General features: G+C 42.2%; 1 protein-coding gene and 1 long non-coding RNA gene across 2 annotated transcripts; both read left to right on the top strand.

The window, feature by feature from the left end:
- Nucleotides 1–950: 950 nt before the first annotated feature.
- On the top strand, nt 951–21,798 carry LOC135071315 (pseudouridylate synthase 7 homolog). Its single transcript, XM_063965108.1, has 18 exons — nt 951–1,467; nt 1,987–2,197; nt 3,111–3,252; nt 3,640–3,760; nt 5,306–5,494; nt 8,472–8,646; nt 8,955–9,143; nt 9,370–9,705; nt 9,945–10,056; nt 10,112–10,188; nt 10,808–10,949; nt 15,536–15,693; nt 16,695–16,867; nt 18,491–18,647; nt 18,728–18,956; nt 19,633–19,730; nt 20,607–20,766; nt 21,418–21,798. The coding sequence occupies exons 1-18, from the start codon at nt 1,169–1,171 to the stop codon at nt 21,780–21,782; spliced, it is 3,333 nt and encodes a 1,110-aa protein (XP_063821178.1). The 5' UTR covers nt 951–1,168; the 3' UTR covers nt 21,783–21,798.
- On the top strand, nt 13,368–13,656 carry LOC135088475 (uncharacterized). The gene is made up of 2 exons (XR_010261047.1): nt 13,368–13,422; nt 13,503–13,656. It is a non-coding gene; the product is annotated as an uncharacterized LOC135088475 (long non-coding RNA).
- Nucleotides 21,799–21,838: the final 40 nt, after the last annotated feature.

Genomic DNA, 21,838 nt, shown 5'->3' with positions numbered 1-21,838 from the left:
GTTTTTGTTATTTTTATCAAAATGGAAAATAATTTTGTTACGTTACACATACAGAAGCCTAACTAAACATAAGATTTAATTTTCACAGTTATTTATTTTATTTTTAATTATTTTTTATTACCAATTTATTAATTTGTATTACTTATTTCATTAATTTGTATTTTATTATTTAGTACTTTACCTATAAATTAGTTTGAGATAAAGTTTTATTTAAAATCAACAAACTTTTTATTTATGAAAATTCTGTACCTGGCTTTATTAATCTAAGCTGGCTGTAGGCATACATTTATCTAGGTTAAGTAATAAGTACCTAAAACATTTTCTGGTATCTGCGGCCGATGGGGCCGCAGGAAAGCGCAGTGTAGGACGTCCACCCACAAGGTGGACCGACGACCTCATAAAGGTAAGCAGGAAAGCGCTAAATGCAGGCCGCTACCAACTGGCCATTGTGGAAATCATTAGGGGAGGCCTATCTTCAGCAGTGGACGTCCGTCCTATGATGATTGATGACTGAAATGAAAAAAAAAAAAAGAAGACTACTTATTGCCAAATGCCATGATAGCCGAACGGTGAAGGGGTTGGAGTGGCCGACTCGAGATCCGAGGAACGCGGGTTCGAATCCCACCGCGCTCGACTATTGTACAAATTTTTTTGTAATTTTGTACAATAGTCGAGCGCGGTGGGATTCCAAATCAAGATTGTAGGTTGCTCACCATGCATTTTTGTATAAGACCCGGTTTCCACTTCAGGTTTCCACCGAAGCAAAGCAGAGCGCGAAGTGGAGAAATGGGGATAACCAATCAGATTTCAATATTTCCACTTCTCTCTCCTCTCCGCTCCGCGCAGCTCCGTGAAAATCCACCTTATAGAAAAAAATATTCAGATTATTTCAGAAGAAAAGAATCAAAATTGTGTGCCATAGCTTGAAAAGTTTTCAAAATCAATAAAAAAAAAGTTTGACATATGTCCAATGTCTTGTGTTGCGGCGGTTTTTGTATTTTATTTTCCTGTTGAATGAAACAAAATTGGCAAAAGTTTTCTTTATTTTGCAGTAGTACCTATGTGTATAAGTTATAAGCGAATCAGTTGTTAGGCTAATTTATTGTAGCATCGTTTTTAGGTTACATTGTGTTAATTTATTTAAGGTTAGGTTATAGATTTAGTTGAAATGAACACCGAAAAATCTGGGGTGTGGATACGTGGTGATCGTAGAGGCCGAGGAGGTCATAATAATAGAGGTTTTGCGCGAGGGGGCAATAGAGGTCCTTGGAGGGGCGGTAAGAATTTCAGGGGGCTTGGCTACCGAGACGATCGTAACTTTAGCCATGGGAACTGGACCACGAACGCAAGTCAACAGTGGAACAAGCCTCGGCGTGAGACGCCAGGCAAGCGACTGGCCGAAGACGAAATCGGCGTGACGAAATACATTAGCGATCATGCAGGATTCAATGGCATTATCAAAATGAGGTAAATGACAAGTTTCAAACCCTGTTATTATAACCCAAAAGTGTTTCGGTCCATAGTAAAGTAAGGCTTGCACGGTCCTACACATAGATGTTATTATCATTTATCAAGCCAGAAATGGTATACAAAATATTTACTGATTGTTCTCTGATATTATTGGCAGGTAGTTGCTAATTGCTCATAAGATAGGCCCCCTTAATTTAATTTATTGTCCATGGTGCATAATCTTTTCTTAAAGGTATTAAACCTTTGTTTGTCACCTGCCATCCGCTTTGCAATGGAGGGAAGTCGAACCTTAATTTCGAACTCCTATGTTCTTCTGATTAATTTCGTTGCGGGTCCAATGACAGTTTAACTTTCCCCCGGGACAAACTTGACCTTCATTGGTTGGGTTTTTGTGGCGGTCAAGCTGTAGATCCTGGTTACACAGGAGTTGCAGTGGTGGGAACGAGAGGTGGGAATAGTCCCTGATTGTTCTCTGAATTTCGTATCATGATTCAGAATTTTAACGTATGATTACAGATATTCAGATTTCCAAGTGTCGGAAATAAACGAAAAAGGTGAAATAGCCAAACTGACAGATCTAACGCCTCCCGAGCCTCCGGAGGACGAGGCCGTGGACGAGGACGAGGACCTGCTGCTCTCCAAGTACAACCTGGAGATACTGCCGCTGGAGACATGGGACAGCATCAATAAGCTCGTCCTCACTAAAGACACGGATGAAAGCATTGAAGTAAGTTGCATTGCTTATTTATTTATTACAATAACATACAATATAGTTATTTAATTTTTAGCGTTAAGAGTCGCATCTCAAACTAATTTGAAAATTATAAATAACTTGAAAAATTCGAACTGCCTAAGGCGGGAATTGAACCCACGACCTTCCGCTTGCCGGGCGACTGCTCTTCCAACTGAGCTACTTAGACACTGGATGAACCCGTCGAAATTTTCAAGTGTAATACGCTGTTACGGCCAGCGTTTGTTTCATCAATGTTGAGTATACCTACCCTACATCTAACAGAAATATTGTTGCAAATATTTAACTGTCAGTTAAGATGAAACAGCTCTTTTACATAATTATTTAATTTTTAGCATTAAGAGTCGCATCTCAAACTTCAATTCTTCAAGTTATTTATAATTTTCAAACATACAATATGCTACATATTTTTTTTAGGGCTGATTTTTCAATCGTCGGATAACTTTTAACTGAAGAATAGTTTGGCACATTGACTGAAATAGCATGGAAAATATGTCAAAATGAAAAGTTTATTCTTCAGATAAAAGATATCCGACGATTGAAAAGTCGGCCCTTAATGTAATTAAAATATACTACAGCAGTGTTAAGCTGGTATTTATCTACAAATCAAGTATTTATGCTATTACAATATTGGTTTATTACATTTGGCTGTGAAATATGCAACAAACTGTACAAAAATTGTTGGTTTGTCTTGATTTGTCATATGGTAGAAAAGATTCTTAAGGCTTCCTTCTGATACGTTCTGCCAATTTAGAAAACATTGTATTTGACAACATTCCTAATTACCAATCGGAAATGTACCTGGGACTCATGTCAAAAGTAGTATGATACTTTGTAGCTCTTTATTGCGTCTTTCCTGTATTAAACATACACTGGGTTTGATTTTCAGGTTGATGCAACCAACATGTCAAAGGAACAAAGAACTAAAATCCATGATGCTGTCAAAAAAGCCTTTGGAGAAAGTATAGTTGGCAGCACCATCAACATTGAGGATAAGAAACTACTCCGCTTCACAAGATATAGGAAAGGAGGTAGGATTTTATCTATCTTACTATTATAAAAGAGAAGGGATATTCACTTAGGCTAGGTACAAAATAAAATTGAAACCATGTACTAATGAGGGTTTTCGCGAATGAAAGATCCGTTAGATGGCGGGACGTGGATGTGGGGTCTGACTGCTGCGTGATTGGTGAATTTTGACATATCTGTCACTGTCATGTCACAAATAACCAATCATGCAGTATTTGGACCTCGCGTCTACGTATTGCCATCTGGCGGATTTTTCATTTTTTTTTTTCATTCTCAAAAACCCTCATTGTGCACAAAATCCATGACAGACTGCCACGCCTAAATAACTTTACAGAAGTTATTATTTGTTTCTTGTTTATACTTTTAGACCTTTTGTTCTTGATTTTCAGTACGCATAGACAACAGAATAAAGTGGGTATGGCCAGGGGAGTATGTTCACTTCATAGTATACAAGGAAAACTGTGACACCATGGATGCGGCCTCACGAATTGCTGAGAAGCTGAGGTTAAAGTAAGTATAATTATAATTGTTTGTTCTTTCATTTCAGCCGAATAACGTCCACTGCTGTCAAAAGCCTTTCCCAAGGAATGCCACAAAGACCGGTCGTGCACCGCTCGCATCCAGGCTCACGCGACCTTCACCAGATCGTCGGTCTACCTAGTGTTCTGGCTCGTGTTCGTGGTATAATAATAATAATAAGCCTTTTTATTCTGAACTTGGTTATAAGCACAAGTGCTAGACAGTATGTTCTGTGTGTTACTATAATATACTGAAGCTCAGTTTGCCTCTTGGTATAGGCCTCATCCAACGATTTCCACTGGGACCTGTTGTGCGCTACCCTTTTCCAATGGTGTCAAACTGTGAGTAACTTTTAGGTCGTCTTCCCATCTTGTTTGTTGGCGTCCTTTACTTCTCTTTCAATAGTCGATGACGCTTTCGCGCCATTTTTCTTCTGGATCTGGTCTCTTTAGCTTATTACGTCGACAACTTTTGTTTTTTTTCCCATGTTTGTACTACACCTCACTCTGTCCTATTTCTTTATTCCTATTAAGCGTCTCTCCATGGCTCTCTGGCATCGTTCCAACTTTTCTCTGTGGCATTTGATGAGGACCCAGGTTTCGCATCCACATTGTATTGAAGACTTCCTTTTTTATTTACATGCCTAACTTTTTGGATTTCAAGTATAAAGTAAGTAGTTAATGTTAAATAATAGATTGATGTTGCATGTGATGTGATTAATACATTTGTAGAACAATCCTTTTGTGGTTAGAAGTTTTAGCAATGCATGAAGTTTCTTTAACAAGCTTTGATTGATAAACAGGCAGGAAACGCATTCCACCAGAGATATGCGAGGATGCGGTAAATAAAGCGATCCTATTGGTTCTTTACAAACACGTCCTTCGTTACGCATCCTGAAAATGCAGCCTTAGGGTTGTAGGCAATCGTAAAAATACGCACAAAATGAAACAAAGCATTTGTTTATGTATTTTTACTTGTTTTATGGAATCTTTTACAGTACCCGGCAAAAGGTCTTTCTAAAGGTCGATGTGTAATATTTATCGCCGGGTATTGTACTTGTTTTATGAAGAAACCTTTTACATTTCTCATGATTTTTTCTCCTCCCTTGCGCAGTTGCCGACACTGTTAAATATCCTTGGACATTGGACATAGCACAAGCTTTGCTTAGTTTGGATAGTCCCAAACTAAGCAAAGCTTGTGCTATGGGTACTAGACAACGGATATAAACATACTTAAATACTTTTTTTTTGTAAATACATATTATACATAGAAAACACCCAGTCCAATACAACAAACAAATATGTTCATGCACACAAATGTTTGTACTGTGCGGGAATCGAACCCGCAACCTCCGAAATAGTCAGTTTCGAATCACTACACCAAACGGCCGACTACCTATGTTGTGTTGGTCTATCGTCGCCTTGGCTTAACTCTCGCCAAAATCAAACAGCCTACTTCTTTTTCCCCTTTTTCATCTTTTCCCCCTACACCGCCTTATGCTACTGAAACAATGCCTTATTACATCACATCTTCCAGCATAAAACCTTCAATGGTGGGCTACGCGGGCAGCAAGGACCGGCGCGCGGTGACGTCGCAGTGGTTCAGCCTGCGCAAGGTGGCGCCGCGCCGCGTGGCCGCCGCCTGCCAGGCGCTGCGGGACGTCTGCGTCGGCAACTACAGCTTCAGCGCGCACAACCTGAGGCTCGGCATGCTCAAGGGGAACAAGTGAGTGGGAAACTTGTACATCAATCTTACGGTGGCATATCGACGTTATAAAGCTGCTCGAGAGGTTTCTTGCGAGTTTACTCGTTTGATGCGCAGCGAGTAATCTCAAAATGTCGCTACACGCCTTCAAGGATTCGCCACACTGGTTGCGATATATGGTCAGCTCAAAGTAATCATACATGCGGGCTGCATTCACATTGACCTGACCGCATCCAGTGTGAAAAATCATACAATCTAAAATTGTACGGGATTCGATATATGGTACATGACCTCCATTGGTGTATCTAGGGTTATTTTCCAGGCCTAGGGGGGAGGGATTAGTATCATAGCCTACGAGTGAGGGAGGGGGTCACTAAAAACTAAAAAACTAAAACTCATTAAAACTCATTTATTTCTGTAAATAGGCTTAAAAAAAGCACTTTTACACTTTTTTTAAAAAAAAGTACTTTTACACTAGACCATTCTGGGGGGGCGTTCACCAGACCATTTGGGGGGGGGGATCACCAGACCATTCTGGGGGAGGGGGGGCTATATACGCGCATGATGTCCTCAACGGTGGGTTACGTGGGCAGCAAGGACCGGTGCAAGGCAGCAATCTCACAGTGACGTATCGACATTGTAAAGCTGCTCGCGAGGTTTCTTGCGAGTTTACTCGTTTGTTGTGCAGCGAGTAGCGTCAAAATGTCGCTACACGCCTTTAAGGGGGGGGGGGGGGGATTAGTATCAGAGCCCACTAGTGAGTACAATCACAATAGCCCAGGGCACCAGACCATTTTTGGGAGGTATATACTTGCATGAAGCCCCCAATGGTGGGCACGCGGGCAGCAAGGACCGGCGCGCGGTGACGTCGCAGTGGTTCAGCCTGCGCAAGGTGGCGCCGCGCCGCGTGGCCGCCGCCTGCCAGGCGCTGCGGGACGTCTGCGTCGGCAACTACAGCTTCAGCGCGCACAACCTGAGGCTCGGCATGCTCAAGGGGAACAAGTGAGTGGGAAACTGTACATCGGTCTTACGGTGACATTGACGTTGTGGAGCTTCGTGAGGTTTCTTGCGAGTTACTCCTTTGATGCACAGTTTATAGGGATTAGCAAGCTGAAGTGGCAATGGGCAGGGCACATAGTGCGCAGAACTGACGGCCGATGGGGCAGCAAGGTTCTGGAATGGAGGCCGCGTACCAGAAGGCGCAGCGTGGGACGTCCACCTACGAGGTGGACCGACGACATCGTAAAGGTAGCAGGGAAGCGCTGGATGCAGGCCGCTACCAATCGATCAACGTGGAAAGCATTAGGGGAGGCCTATGTTCAGCAGTGGACGTCCTATGGCTGACATGACATGATTATAGGGAACAAGTGAGTGGAAAACTATGTATTTTAAAAGTTATTTAGCGCTTAACTGAGTCAATGCCTGAGGTGTGAGATCGGCACGGGAGGGTGTTTTTGTGACGGTCAAACGTCAGCGAGACTTCAGATCTCCTTCAAATTTGTATGCTCTTTCATGTCATAATCTTAGATTAATAAAACCTAGATGGATAGTCTTCATACAAACGCTTCGTCAAGAGTGAGGCAAAAATCTTATGTCATTAGTGTCAATTTTGTTGGGGAGTGTAGACAGTGAAGGCGATTTTCCCGAAAGTAGGGAAATTTTTAATACGTTTTTAATTATTTTATAACTAACAAAAACAAAACGCATCATGTACTTACTTATTTATTGAATTCAAAGTACCTACTTAATTACAATAAGATAAATCGACTGAAAAGTCTCGATTTCATAAAAAAGGAAGTGTATTTGTACGGCGAACAATTGGGAAATAAATTTTCTTGTTACTGGTATCATTCCCGTATTTAATTTTTAAAGCCAAATTCAAGCAAAATACGCGTCGAATCGTAGTACTTACTTATGAAATGTAACACTGGTCACTTTCTTTAGTTTTTCTGATGTATTTAGACACCCTTTCACAGCACAAACCGTGTTAATTAATTAAAAGTCGTCGGACGTGTTTACCAATTTTTCACTTTGACGTTTACGAGTAAGCCATTCTGGCTTACTAAAATCTGCCTCACCTTTCGTGCACTGACTATCTATCTAGGTTTTATTAATCTAAGGTCATAATATTGTCATACCGCTTCCATACCTCACGCACTGACTCAGTTAAACGCTATATGCATAGTATTTTTACGATATCAATAAGAAAAGCAAAATAGCAGATACCAGATTTCTTCAATATTGTCTACTGAATCCCGTACAATTTAAGATTAAATGATTTGGAAATAAATAAATAAATAAATTTGTCACACTGGATGCGGTCTGCCGTCAAGTCAAAGTGAATGCAGCCCGCATAATGTATGATTACTTTAAACTGACCGTAGACCGCATCTAGCGTAGCAAATCCATAAAGACGTGTATAGATAATGTGAGCCTGCTCGCAAGGTTACAAACTTGCTGTGTATCAAACGAGTACGTGACTATTCCCACCTCTCGTTCCCACCGCTGCAACTCCTGTATAGCCGGGATCTTCAGCTTGACCACCATTAAAAACCCAACCAGTGAAGGTCAAGTTTGTCCCGGGGGAATGTTAAACTGTCATTGGATCCGCAGCGAAATTATCAAACGAGTAGCATCGCAAAGTCCATACACGCTCTAAAACATTGCTTCCCAAAGTGGGGGGCGAGGACCATCTGTGTACTTAAGTATAAAAAACCTGCGACCGCTGAGAGAATTCATTCCAGACTGCTCGATACGACAAATAAATAATCTTGACTGGAAGAGGGGGGCGCGGAATTTTTGGTATTGTCGAAAAGGGGCGCGTCTCAAATAAGTTAGAGAACCCCTGCTTTAAAGTTTAAATACTGTCATTCACGCCTCGAAACCGCTCAAATTGAACGCTCAACAAACACCAATATCTAAATAAGAATTTAAACAACCTTTTTTAAACTTATCCGACGCCTCACAGCATATTATTAACACGCAGACCTGCTTAAAGATTCCGCATAGCGCTGCGCAACGTGACCGCTACCGACGACGTCGTGGACAACGCCTGCCGACTGCTGCAGGAGAATGGATTCATCAACTACTACGGGCTACAGCGCTTCGGGACTCGCGTGGACACGCCCACTTATGAAATCGGACGAAAACTGCTGCAAGGGAATTTCAGAGAGGTTAGTAGACCAGTACTCAGTTACTAAGGTTGTTAGTTGTATGACAAGCTTCCCGACTGCTACAGGAGAATGGATTCTTCAACTACTACGGGTTACAGCGCTTCGGAACGCGCGTGGACACGCCCACTTATGAAATCGGACGAAAACTTCTGCAAGGCAACTTCAGAGAAGTAATAAAACCATTACTAAGCCATTAAGGCTGATAGTTGAGATTTGAGATAGCTGGCACATTTTAGTTAATGGAATTTTGTTAAGCTATTGTGTTTGTTTGTGCACGATAATAACGTAAACTCAATCTTATTTTCCAGGCAATAAACTCTCTTCTGGAAGAGCGCGAAGGCATGCTTCAGCCGGCGCTACAACGATACCACGAGGCCGGACCCATCGCAGCACTCCAAGCGCTTCCAAGAGGCATGTCTGGCAGCGCGCACGTCGAGACACGCCTCATACGTGCCCTCGCCAAGGCGCCTAACGACCTGGTGGGCGCGCTGTCCAAGGTACTGTCGACCTTACCGCCTGCCACACAAGGCGCACACTTGTATGGCCATGAAGCAGGCCCATCGCTTCACTTCAGGCGCTTCCAAGACGCGCTTATTCCGCGTCCTCGCTAAAGCGCCCAACCAATCTGGTGGGCGCGCTGTCCAAGGTAATGTCGACCTTACCGCCTGGGACACAAGGCGCACACTTGTATGGCCATGAAGCAGGCCCATCGCTTAACTCCAGGTGCTGCCAAGAGGCATGTCTGGCAGCGAGCACGTCGAGACGCGCCTCATACGTGCCCTCGCCAAGGCGCCCAACGACCTGGTCGGCGCGCTGTCCAAGGTAATGACAACCTTACCGCCTGCGACACAATGCTCACTCTTGTGTAACCACGAAGCCGGACCCATGGCCCATCGCTTCACTCCAAGAGTCCAAGCGCTTCCAAGAGGCATGTCGTCCGGCAGCGCGCACGTCGAGACGCGCCTTATACGTGCCCTCGCCAAGGCGCCCAACGACCTTAGCCTTATTCACGAAACAAAACTTCAACAACAACAAAACCCTGAGTTGCGATCCTATCGAGTAATCGTTATATCAAAAAACATACGGGTCGAATTGAGAACCTCCTCCTTTTTTGAAGTCGGTTGAAAATGACCCTTGTGAATACGGATTTAGAAATGTTTTTCAATGGGACTACTTCTGAACGTCAGCGAGATCTTGATTGTCAAAATACGTGAATTAGGCCACTGGTGGGCGCGCTGTGCAAAGTACTGTAGACCTTATCGCCTGCGACATAAGACTCACTCTCGTATAGCCATAAGGCCGGATCCATCGCCGCCTTACAAGCCCTACCACGAGGCATGTCCGGCAGCGCGCACGTCGAGACGCGCCCTGGCCAAGGCGCCCAACGACTTGGTGGGAGCGCTGTCCAAGGTAATGTCGACCTTACCGTCCGCTACATAAGGCTCACTCTCGCGTGGCACGGCAGGCAGCGTGTATTTCGAGACACGCCTCATACGTGCCCTCGCTAAGGCGCCTAACGACCTGGTGGGCGCGCTGTCCAAGGTAATGTCGACCTTACCGCCTGCGACACAAGGCTCATCCTCTCGTGGGTACAATGCGGCTAGCATTGACATTACCAAATTGCAAAGAAGAATCTCGAGTGAGTCTCCAAACAGATCCATAACTTTACAATAAATCTATGCATGCTCCATACCTCACCGTGGAACAAGACGCAAGTTAGCGTAATATCTCTACATTGTCGATACCACCAGCTCGCACTAAGCGTTTCGTTCTTTTATAATGCGAATAGCTAGGGACTGGAATTCACTGCCTTCTTCTGTCTTTTCTGAGTATTGTAATCCAGGAATTTTCAAGACGAGAGTGAATAGTCATGTATGTACTGTTCTAGACTATATCTCACTTGACATCTGGTGTGATTGCAGTCAAATACCTGCTATGTATTGCTGAAAAATATACACATTATAATAAGGTTATGGTCATTTATCAATATTAAGCACAGAGCGTCCTAAGGCAATTATAATAGGTTGGGTTCGAGGAACCCTCGCGTACTTCTTAGCACGGGCCGATCTATGAGTGATATCCACGAAGTCACGCCCAGTATTGAATGCTAAGTAAACATAAATGCTTTATCCTCACCCACTTTAACCCGCTTCCATTCCAGCTGGCACGTAACACTCGCTTACTCTACCTGCACTCGTACCAGTCGCTGGTGTGGAACCGCGCCGTGTCCGAGCGCATCGCGCGCCTCGGCCTCCGCCCCGCGGAAGGAGACCTGGTGCCTGCGGGCAGCGAGACGCATATAGGTAACTATTGTATAGATCAGGGTTTCCCAATTTTTTTTTGCCAAGGAACCCTAATGGATTATACTTTTCCTAGCGGAACCCCCGCACTACTCCGCCCGCACGCCCTGCCCCTCCCTTGTACGTAAACAAGTCGGTGCGAGCGAACAACGTCGGTCACGAAACGTGGGATAATATTTTTACGGAACCCTTGCGGCCTTTCCAAGGAACCCCAGGGTTCCGCGGACCACCATTCGGGAACCACTGGTATAGATGACCCACGCTGAACTGTCCCACCAAACTCAATGACAGGGGGGCGCTACCATCGTTCAACTACAGTCGTGGTCAACTAATTAGGGACGTTATATGACTAAAACACAAGACCGTCTCTCCAGTCCGAAAAAAAAATCTTCACGAGGCTTTGTAGCTTGTGCCTATTAATAACAAGTAATTTGGCTAGTATTCTAAATATTTAAAGGCCAGAAAAGAAACTAGCTAGTTGCGATCAATATTTTTAAAATAAATAAATCATTGCCACCTACACATTTATTGACCTAGGGATGGACAACTAATTAGGGACACGTAACACTTTCACTGTAAATGTAAATAAATTGGAAATTATTTAAGTGTTTATTACATAAAAAGTTTTCATTAATAAATATAGAATACAAAACAAAATCATCAAACGTATTTCTATAACCAATATGGTTGGTTTTGTTGGTTATAACCATTTGACATCGGCGCTGCATGGATGCAATCAAATCATTACAGGTTTTTAGAGAAATATTATTCCAAACACCATTAAATGCCACGAAATGCTGATTTTTAGTGCCAGTACGTTGAGCTGCAACTTTTTCCTTCGTTTCATACCATAAGCTCTATAGGGCTTAAGTCTGAGTTGTTTTCGGGCCAATCTAGTACCGTCACTGACTGTCGCGCTAGAAACGATTAAACAGAGTACGCGGTATGTTTTGGGTCGTTATCGTGTTGAAATGTTCATGAGACTGGTAACACTTCTTCAGCATACGATAGCATCGTTTTCTCCAATATTTATTTGTATTGGAATTGCTCAAGTTTAACTTCAGTTCTTTTTATAGGTTACACACTCTATGTCCAGAAAAACAGCCCCAGATTTTTATATTGCCGCCTGTATGTTTCACCTGCTTCTTCGTTTACTTTGGTATCATTTCGGACTTTACAAGTCGTCGCACGTATTGTCTGTCATCGGATGAAATAAGATTTATCTTGATCTCATCAGAAAACAGCACATTTATCCATTGAGCAAAAGCCTAATGTCCATACTTTCTTGCAAACGCCAATCTTGCTTCTTTGTGTTCCATCTTCAGTAGTGGAACTTTTCGAGGAACTCTTCCTACAAGCTTTGCCTCCACCAGTCGCCTTCTGACGGTCCTCGCAAATACTCCAGCAGTCGGTTCTGGTCCAAAAATCTCGCTCCTGATCAGAACGGAACCCTTAAAGGGGTCTCTCTTTGCGAGAGTGACCATTCTGCGATCATCTTGTGGGGTTGTTTTTATTGGCCTCTTCCTTCTAGGCATACTTTCTGTGGTTTCATGATTTTGAAATAAGCCACTGCATCGTAGATTCATGTTTTTGGAACATTTCAGATGATCTGCAATTTACCGGTATGGCCATCCACACTGATAAAGATTGATTATAACTTAGCGCATTGTTGCTTTTCTTTCAGCCCATTACCTTTAATAATTTACTCGTAAGATAAGAATATCGCTTTTCAAATTGACGCCGAAATTACAAATGAACAGAATAAAAGTTATTACTTTTTATTTTTTTTAATTTAGAAGGAAAAACTTGAGCGTCCCTAATTAGATGGCCAGACCGTCCGTACCATAATTACCGATTCATGTGATTTGATTAAGATTTTTTATTAAGTTAGTAAGTTTTTTTGTTGTTATTATATTCGTTAAATAGAGTACTTGATAGTCAATATGTTTACAAAGTAACAGCCAGTAATATTTAATGAAGCTTACAATAATAGGATAATGAACACTTAGTATTGCTTAGTATTCTATCTGTCCCTAATTAGTTGACCACGACTGTATATGGTCTCCAACATGGCAAAAATCGGAACCAGCGATCCGGTATTGACGGTGGCGCCCCGCTGTCAATGTCATGGATAGGACAGTTCAGTATTTTGGAACTATAAAGTCAAATCAAAGTCAAAATCTTTATTTGAATAGACTATTTAAACAGTACAGTCCTCTCAACTTAAGCTGAGAATTGCATTTGTGTGAGTGCACACCGATAGTGTAGAGTGGCAATCGGCTTGAGGCGCGGCGCGTCCCGCGCATGGTTTAAACCGGTTTATACTAGTTTATAGCAAGCGGCCTGACGCGCGGCGCGTCCGCCACGCGTCACTTCCCTGCCGCTCACATACTTCACTTCACCCCCGGTACTGGTAGCAGATAGACGTGTAGTTTTATGTGATTGTGTTCGAAATATTAGTGAAATGGCTCCTATTGTAAGTGAATTTCCTGTACGAAAACCATTAAGCAGCCAAGTGAAAGAAATTTTATGCAAATTGAATAATTATTAACACAGGCTCTGACTCTGATGAGTCATCAGACGAGAGTGAAGATGAAGATGCAATGAGCGGAGTAGAAGAGTTATAAGATTCAGTCATTATGAGGTCGAGAATTGGACAGTTGGTCACATTGTGTTTTATGGACTTCCTTTTAATAAAACATTAATTTTATTTGTATGTGTTTTACTACCTGTACTTTTGGCGATCACTCACACAAATGCAATTCTCAGCTTAAGTTGATAGGACTGTACTTACAAATCGTCAAACTAAAAAGAAAAATAGAATAGTTTTTATTTGAAAGAACGACATACAAGCAGGAAAGACATAGGTACATAATGAAAGAGATACTCAAATAGACAGATAGCTACTTGTGCCCCTCTGACAAAAAGGCACCCGCTCAGCATACATCAAGACCGCGCCAGGGCTTGTCTCGAAACTGATTTTTAGCGGGGGCCCCTCAAATAAATAAGAGTAATAAAAAATGTTCTTAAGGAACCTTTTTCTTCTTCCTCGGTCCCTCACTGATGAGGATCGCGACCACATTATAGTGTTCCTCCATAGACTGCGGTCATAAGCTGTGTGGACCGCACGATGCAAGCTTGCGCCCACCGTCTTCCTTACCGCGTCTGATGAGTGATGACGATAACCGTGCATGATGACAAAGAACCTTTTTACATGTCTCATAATCATTTTACCCTACTATACTCAACATCAAATAAATCGCACCTTCCGCGACGCGAACTTTGAAGATTTTCTTTTGACGCAAACATGGTGCCCCAACAATATTGGTGTTATTTGAAAGCCCAATCAATAAACTTAAAGAAAAACACATTTTTTTTTTTTTATAAACAATTAACAGTACCATAAATGTGACTTGAAAAAAGGCCTTACCTCTGGGATCAATTAGACCAATTTTTGTGGTTATAAGTCCAAATAATGATCTTACGTGTCCTTTTTAACAGATGGATAGCGATTAATCCCAATTTAACAGTTTTATAGCCATTAAAGTTGGCTTAAGCGTAACTACCTATTTTTTGAAGAAGTGACTCTGGATCCTTCTAAAAACACATTTTTGGGATAAAAACCTTTCCTTTAATGAAATGAAGGTTAGAACTAGGCTTTCAAATGCAACCAATGTTGGTGGGAAGTGGGGATGCATACGTTTGAGAAGTGCTTGTTGCGGGAGGTGCGATTTATTTGATGCCGAGTGTATATAGCGCGTCCAGATCAACATTTAGCAAGTTTTGAGAAGAAGCGCCGTAACAAACACAGTCATCACTGTCTATCGGTTGAAATAAATAATGTTATTTCGTTTCAGCCAAATGACGTCCACAGCTGGACAAAAGCATTCCCCAAGGATTTCCACAATGATTGGTCCCGCTGCCCGCATCCAGGTACTTTCCGCAACCTTTACCAGATCATCAGTCCACCACACCGTCTTCCGGCCCGTGGTCGCCACTCGAGAACTTTTCTGCCCCAGCGGCCATCAGCTCTACGAGCTATGACATCTCACATTAGCCAAAACCTTATCTCTAAGAACTGGAGAACATATTACTACTGGAGAATAATTCTCAAATGTCTTTCGAGCCGACTTTGATAAATGATTAAAACTGTATCATGAAAAATGTTTTACCAAGAATCGCTTTTCATCAAGAACATCGCTATCATAAAGTGGTCGCAATTCTCAATTCCTTACCAGCAATATTTGTCGTAAAAGTAAATTGACAACCCTTCATAATATAACACTTTTATGGGCTATGCCTGAAATAAATACCTTTTATTTTATTTTATTTTATTTTTTTATTTTAATATTAAAGTAAAAGTCAAAATTTCTTTATTTGTTTAGACTACATGTCTCATAATCTTTTTACCCTACCAGCGCTTCGAGACCAACATTTGGTGGAAGCGCCGCAACAAACTCAGTCACCACTGTCTGCCGGTTAATATAAATAAATAGAAATAGTAGTAGTAGGTACATTCGATTCAGGAGCAGTTCGCTGAATTTACCACGCATTCTTGTGTGGTGTATCTTATATTAATTTCATTACAGTTACAGAAGAGATGAACGACGGCGAGTTCGAAGATGAAGATAACAATGAGAATGAATCTGATGCTGACACCAATGACGCCTCCGAAGCGCCTGCGGACAACGATAACGACAGCTCGGACAAGAGAGACAAGGACAAAAATAACGATGAGAAACCAAAGGTAATTTTTACGTTTTTTTATTAAACACTAGCGGCCGCCCGCGACTTTCGTTTTACCCCGTTATGGGTGGAGTTTCGTAAAATTCTTTCTTAGCGGATGCCTACGTCATAACATCTACCTGCATGCCAAATTTCAGCCCGATCCGTCCAGTGGTTTGGGCTGTGCGTTGATAGATCACTATGTCAGTCAGTCACCTTTGAGTTATTTAAATTTAGATTTTTTATATGGATTTGTGTTGGTTACAAGACAGTGTCAAGTAAAATTACCACCTCAGCGTGCTAATCCGTTGGGCTATGTATGTCAGCGACCTTAGTTTGTTTACGCATCTCTCCTATTTTTGAATCGTCGTAAAGAAACACTAAGCATAGCCCTCTCCAAAGTACGCTATGCAACTGAGCTTTTTCATGAGGTCTATAGTGACAGGCCACGTTTTGGAGCCATATGTAACACACACTGATTGTACACTTTCGTCTTTAGGAACTGAGGTATTTTCGACGAGAAGATTTTTTGTGATGGGCAGGCCATATAAAGCTCGCTCGCACACTCACTGCGGGCGCCCGTCGCACAGTCGCGACAGCAATATAATTACGCGCGAGCGATAAGGATGGGTAGCTTGGGGTCATTGGACGAAATTCTACGTGCTTGGCGACCGGACTATAGTACGCAGAACAGGGCACATAGTACGCAGAACGACAACCGGTGCAGTGGGGCAGCAAGGTTCTGGAGTGGACGATACGACACTGAAAGTGCAGCGTGTGAAGTACACCCACAAGATGTACCGACGACCTCATAAAGGTAGCAGGAAGGCGTTGGGTGCAGCCCGCTCATTATGGAAATTATTGGGGGAGGCCTATGTTCAGTAGTGGACGTCCTGTGGCTGAAATGATGATGATGAAGTAAAATTATATTTCAAGTGAATATTTCTATTCACCAATCCAAACCCAAGTAAAGCCATATAAAATAAAACTGTTAAATATGATTTTTAATGTATCTCACTGCAGGTCCCCGTCAAAGTGCTGACCAAGGAAGAGGCGGAGAGCGGGCAGTACACGATATTCGACGTTATAATGCCGCTACCAGGGTACAATATCGACTACCCGCCCAACATGAAGGACTTCTATGAAGAGGAGATGGCGAAGGACAACTTGAAGCTGGATCTGAGGCATAAAGTGAAGTGAGTAGTTTTTAATTTGTTTATGAACTTAATCATACCATTTTCTGATTTTACGATAAATATAGGCTCTGTTTTTTAATTAATTAATTTTATTTATCTGCAGTTAGTGATGCCACGAATGTTCTTTGGTTTTTATTGAACTGAATTTTCCTTTTTAACTAAAATACGTCCACTATTAGACGCCATTAAAGAGTTCGATCTCAGAGTTTCACGATCCTCTCTTGAGAACTCCAAAGAGCATGATCTTCGAGTTTCTAAGTTGTAGCGGTGATTTATTTGGAAGATATAACAAAGGAGTTCATGGTCATTGCTATTAAGTGGTACCAGTTGCGCTGTTTGAATGTGGCTGGCGGGTTCCACGGATCATAGAGATTAGGGTGGAATGTGCACATCTTCGTGAATCTTCGATTTTTTTTCCGCTCCGGTCATTTCGCAACCTTGCTGAATTATTCTTCCTTGGATTTGTATAGAATTCCATTTGGAAGCCATCGGAAACTGGTGCAGCGGCGCTGCGCTAATCTATACTTATAATAAATCTGTAGAGAGGTGAATTCTGTACATGAAATATATTTTCAAAATAACTATCAGGGGGTGATAAGTGATCGATACTGATGTCATAAATGCAATCAGTAAATTTTTTGTCTGTCTGTCTGTCTGTATGTTCCTTATAGAAACAAAAACTACTCGACGGATTTTAACGAAATTTGGCACAATTATTCTTCGTACTCCTGGGCAGGTTATAGGATACTTAGGAATTCCCACGGGAACGGGAAGTAGCGGGAAAATCCTTTTGTATTAAAAATCTAAACCGCTTAAGTTAGACGCTTGAAATTTGGCATACAGGTACCTTAGTAAACTTAAAGCTTAGTTACAACAGGATATTGCAAAATTCCCACGGGAACGGGAGTTAGCGGGAAAAAACATTTGTATGAAAAAATCTAAACCACGTAAGATAGACGCTTGAAATTTGCAATGCAGGTACCTTAGTAAACTTAAAGCTTACTTACAACAGGATATTGTAAAATTCCCACGGGAACGGGAGTTAGCGGGAAAAAACATTTGTATGAAAAAATCTAAACCGCGTAAGATAGATGAAGGGGGTAAAACGGGATCCACGCGTACGAAGTCGCGGGCGGCCGCTAGTCTACAATATTAAGAGTACTTTCCCTCCAGGTGGCATTATAAAATTCCACCCTGTATATTTATGTGTTCGATAGATGACACAGTATGGATGTAATTACCGATCGTACCATTATTTAACTGTTGTAGAATTGTCCATTCATAAATTTAAAGCACATATCAAAAGCACCTTAATGAAAAAGGGCTACTATAAAGTTGATGATTATATAAAAGATAAAAATGTTTGGAATGTTTAACTACCTAGCTCGCATCAATACTTATGACTATAATTTGTATATTTTAAAGACTGTAAAACCTTGAAAAGGAGGCTGACAATAGTGACTGAGTTTCTTGCGCTGCTTCTTCTCAGCACTGGCCTATTTATTGTCCCGAAGCAGTGGTAGGGTTAATATTGGGACGTGTAAAAGCGCCTTTTTAAAGCCTATTTGCAAAAATAAATGAATTTTATTTTATGAATTTTTATTTTATTTCTGTATTCTCCAGATGCTACAGCATGTCTGGCGCGTACCGGCACGTGGCGGTGCGTCCGTTTGATGTAAGCTGGCGCAGCGTGCGCTACTCGCAGCCCTACGCCGACCTGTTGCGCTCCGACCGCGACCAGCTCACCGGCCGCGAGCTCACCGGCATCATCGAAGGTACTGTTACGCGGGGAATTGAAATTAACTTTTTTAAAAAAACTTCTTTTAATTAGAACTTGAATTCGGATTAATTATCCGGGAGCAACCGCCGACTATGGGATCTGAGCACGGACTGACTACTCGAAAGGCTGAGAGACATGGCTTTGGATCCCAAACTGCTGACATGGCGGGATGGGCGGCCAGGGCAGCAATAAGGGATACAAATACCGGATATAACAGTACGCAGCGTGCGCTACTCGCAGCCCTACGCCGCTTGCTGCGCTCCGACCGCGACCAGCTCACCGGCCGCGACCTCACCGGCATCATCGAAGGTACGCAGCGTGCGCTACTCGCAGCCCTACCACAGAATAATAATAAGTACTACGTACAGATCCTACTAGGTGGACCGACGATCTGGTAAAGGTCGCGGGAAGAGCCTGGATGCGGGCAGCGCAGGACCGTTCATTGTGGAAAACCTTGGGGGAGGCCTTTGTCCAGCAATGGACGTCATTTGGCTGAAACAACAACTACGTACAGAAGTTTTACTTCGCGAAGGTATTTAAAAAAAATGTATGCTCAATGTCATTAACAATATAGTGTAATTTAGCCTGTCTCAAGAGTCAAGCACCTTTTGTTGACAAACGTCAGTGATCGGCACTGCGCCGAAGCTATAGGGCTGACTTCGGTAAAATGATGTGACGTGAGGTGCCAAACTGTGGAAAATGGCGGAGGAAATACATGATTTAGCATGAATTATCTTCATTAATAATATTAACTACATATTTACCTCTCAGTGTCTTCAGGCAACTTAAAAAAGTACATTCTGTGTTTTTATTATTATTTAGGCCGTTAAATACTGCACAGTATTTAGTAGTTTCTTTCATCATACACAAGAATACGCGTGCGTGTGTCAATGTTCGCTCGTATGTGAGGCCTTGTCGAATAGTATCCTGTAGGTGGGCCATCGTGCGTGTTTTGTTTTCGATGTAAACTCGCGGAGATGAACAGGCCTGGCCCTACGCCGCCTGCTGCGCTCCGACCGCGACCAGCTCACCGGCCGCGAGCTCACCGGCATCATCGAAGGTAATAATCATCATCATCATCATGTCAGCCATAGGACGTCCACTGCTGAACATAGGCCTCCCCTAATGCTTTCCACATTGATCGACAAGGTGGACCGACGACATCGTGAAGGTAGCAGGGAAGCGCTGGATGCAGGCCGCTACCAATCGATCAAGGTAATAATAATAAATAATAATAAATAATAAATCTTTGGACAATTTCACACAGCGCCAGCTAGCCCCAAAGTAAGCAACTTATTGCTTGTGTTATGGGTGCTAGCTTAACGGATATACTACTTATAATATACTTTTTTTTTAAATACATACATATTATACATAGTAACACCCAGACCCGTCACAGAAATTAAAATTCATCATTTCAATTTCTGCCCGGCCGGGAATCGAACCCGGGACCTCTCGGCATAGTAGTCCGTTCTGAACCACTACACCAAACGGCCACCAAACGGTACGCAGCGAGCGCTACTCGCAGCCCTACCAGGCCTGTTCATCTCCGCGAGTTTACATCGAAAACAAAACACGCACGATGGCCCACCTACAGCATACTATTCGACAAGGCCTCACATACGAGCGAACATTGACTCACGCACGCGTATTCTTGTGTATGATAGAAGAAATAAAGGAAATGGTGTACTAAATACTGTGCAGTATTTAACTGCCTAAATAATAATAAAAACACAGAATGTACTTTTTTAAGTTGCCTCAAGACACTGAGAGGTAAATAAGTAGGTAATATTATTCATGATAATTCATGCTAAATCATGTATTTCCTCCGCCATTTCCGCAGTTTGGCACCTTACGTCACATCATTTTACCGAAGTCAGCCCTATAGCTTCGGCGCAGTGCCGATCACTGACATTTGTCAACAAAATGGTGCTTGACTCTTGAGACAGGCTAAATTACACCATATTGTTAATGAAATTGAGCATACATTTTTTTAAATACCTTCACGAAGTAAAACTTCTGTACGTAGTACTTATTATTATTCTGTGGCCCTACGACGACCTGCTGCGCTCCGACCGCGACGAGCTTACCGGCCGCGAGCTCACCGGCATCATCGAAGGTACGCAGCTTGTGGCGTGGAAGCTGTGGACTAAGTCTAGGCGCAGACCGATAGTTGGGCTCGATTCTAATTTGTATGAAAAACTAGCTGACCCGGCGAACTTTGTTCCGCCTTAATGGCAATAAATAAGCAAAAAAAATTTTTTAATTTCGAACGGGATAAAAAGTATCCTATGTCCTTCTCCTGGCTCTAAACTACCTCCCTGACAATTTTCAGCTAAATCGGTTCAGCCGTTCTTGAGTTATAAGTGGTGTAACTAACACGACTTTCTTTTATATATATAGATCGGCCGATGCCAAATCGGAGTAGTGTGGCAATGGAAAACGCATATTACGAAACAAATCCTAAATAATGATAACGGTAACAATCCCGTCAATAATAATTATTATGGTAGTGACCATGAGAATTTAAAACAATAATTATTTATATAAATTAATTTACATAAAACAGCTGAGCTGCAGTCATATTAATACAATATACATAATAAGAAATACAACCAAATTAATCAAGCAGCCAGTGTTTGGTATTTAGTTCAGAAAATCTACGAATATTATTATTAAGTGTTAATACTGTTCTACTCCAAAACTAAAATTATAATTTCCCATTTGTCCTTGCTATAAAAGAAATATAACCTATTTTATCTGATTTCAGATGGCAAATACAAAGCGTTGCTTCTAGAAATGTCTCTGCCGGCGAGCTGTTACGCCACCATGGCTTTGCGGGAACTCCTCAAAGTGGACACGTCGTGTGATTACCAGGCGATGCAGAACAACTATCACAGACGCAAGAAGTCGAAGGACAAGACTGGGGAAGCGGGAGATGAAAATTCAGAGAATAACTCCGATGCCAATGATAGCCTCAATATGAGCGGGGAGAACTCAGAAGTGAGCAGACAAGAAAATGCAGAAGTTACTGGAGACGTAATGCCAGAAGCGAGCGGGGATGAATCATTAAAAAGAAAAATGGATGACTATGTAGATGTAGCGTTGAAGAAAGTTAAAACAGAGATTGAATAATAAAGTGTTTTACGTATTTTATGTTTTATTTTTCAGAATACATACACAGCTCAGTC

The sequence above is a fragment of the Ostrinia nubilalis genome, chromosome 4 (genome assembly GCF_963855985.1).
Source record: "Ostrinia nubilalis chromosome 4, ilOstNubi1.1, whole genome shotgun sequence".
In the NCBI taxonomy this organism is placed as follows: domain Eukaryota; kingdom Metazoa; phylum Arthropoda; class Insecta; order Lepidoptera; family Crambidae; genus Ostrinia; species Ostrinia nubilalis.
Note: the sequence above shows the minus strand (reverse complement) of the source record. Positions and strands in the feature narration are given on the sequence as shown.

Coding starts and splice junctions, on each gene's coding strand:
- LOC135071315 (XM_063965108.1), top strand. CDS start 1,169: ATGAACACCGAAAAATCTGGGGTGTGGATACGTGGTGATCGTAGAGGC. Junction 9,144..9,369: donor TGGTGGGCGCGCTGTCCAAG/GTACTGTCGACC, acceptor GCTTAACTCCAG/GTGCTGCCAAGAGGCATGTC. Junction 18,957..19,632: donor CCTCACCGGCATCATCGAAG/GTACGCAGCGTG, acceptor GGAGATGAACAG/GCCTGGCCCTACGCCGCCTG.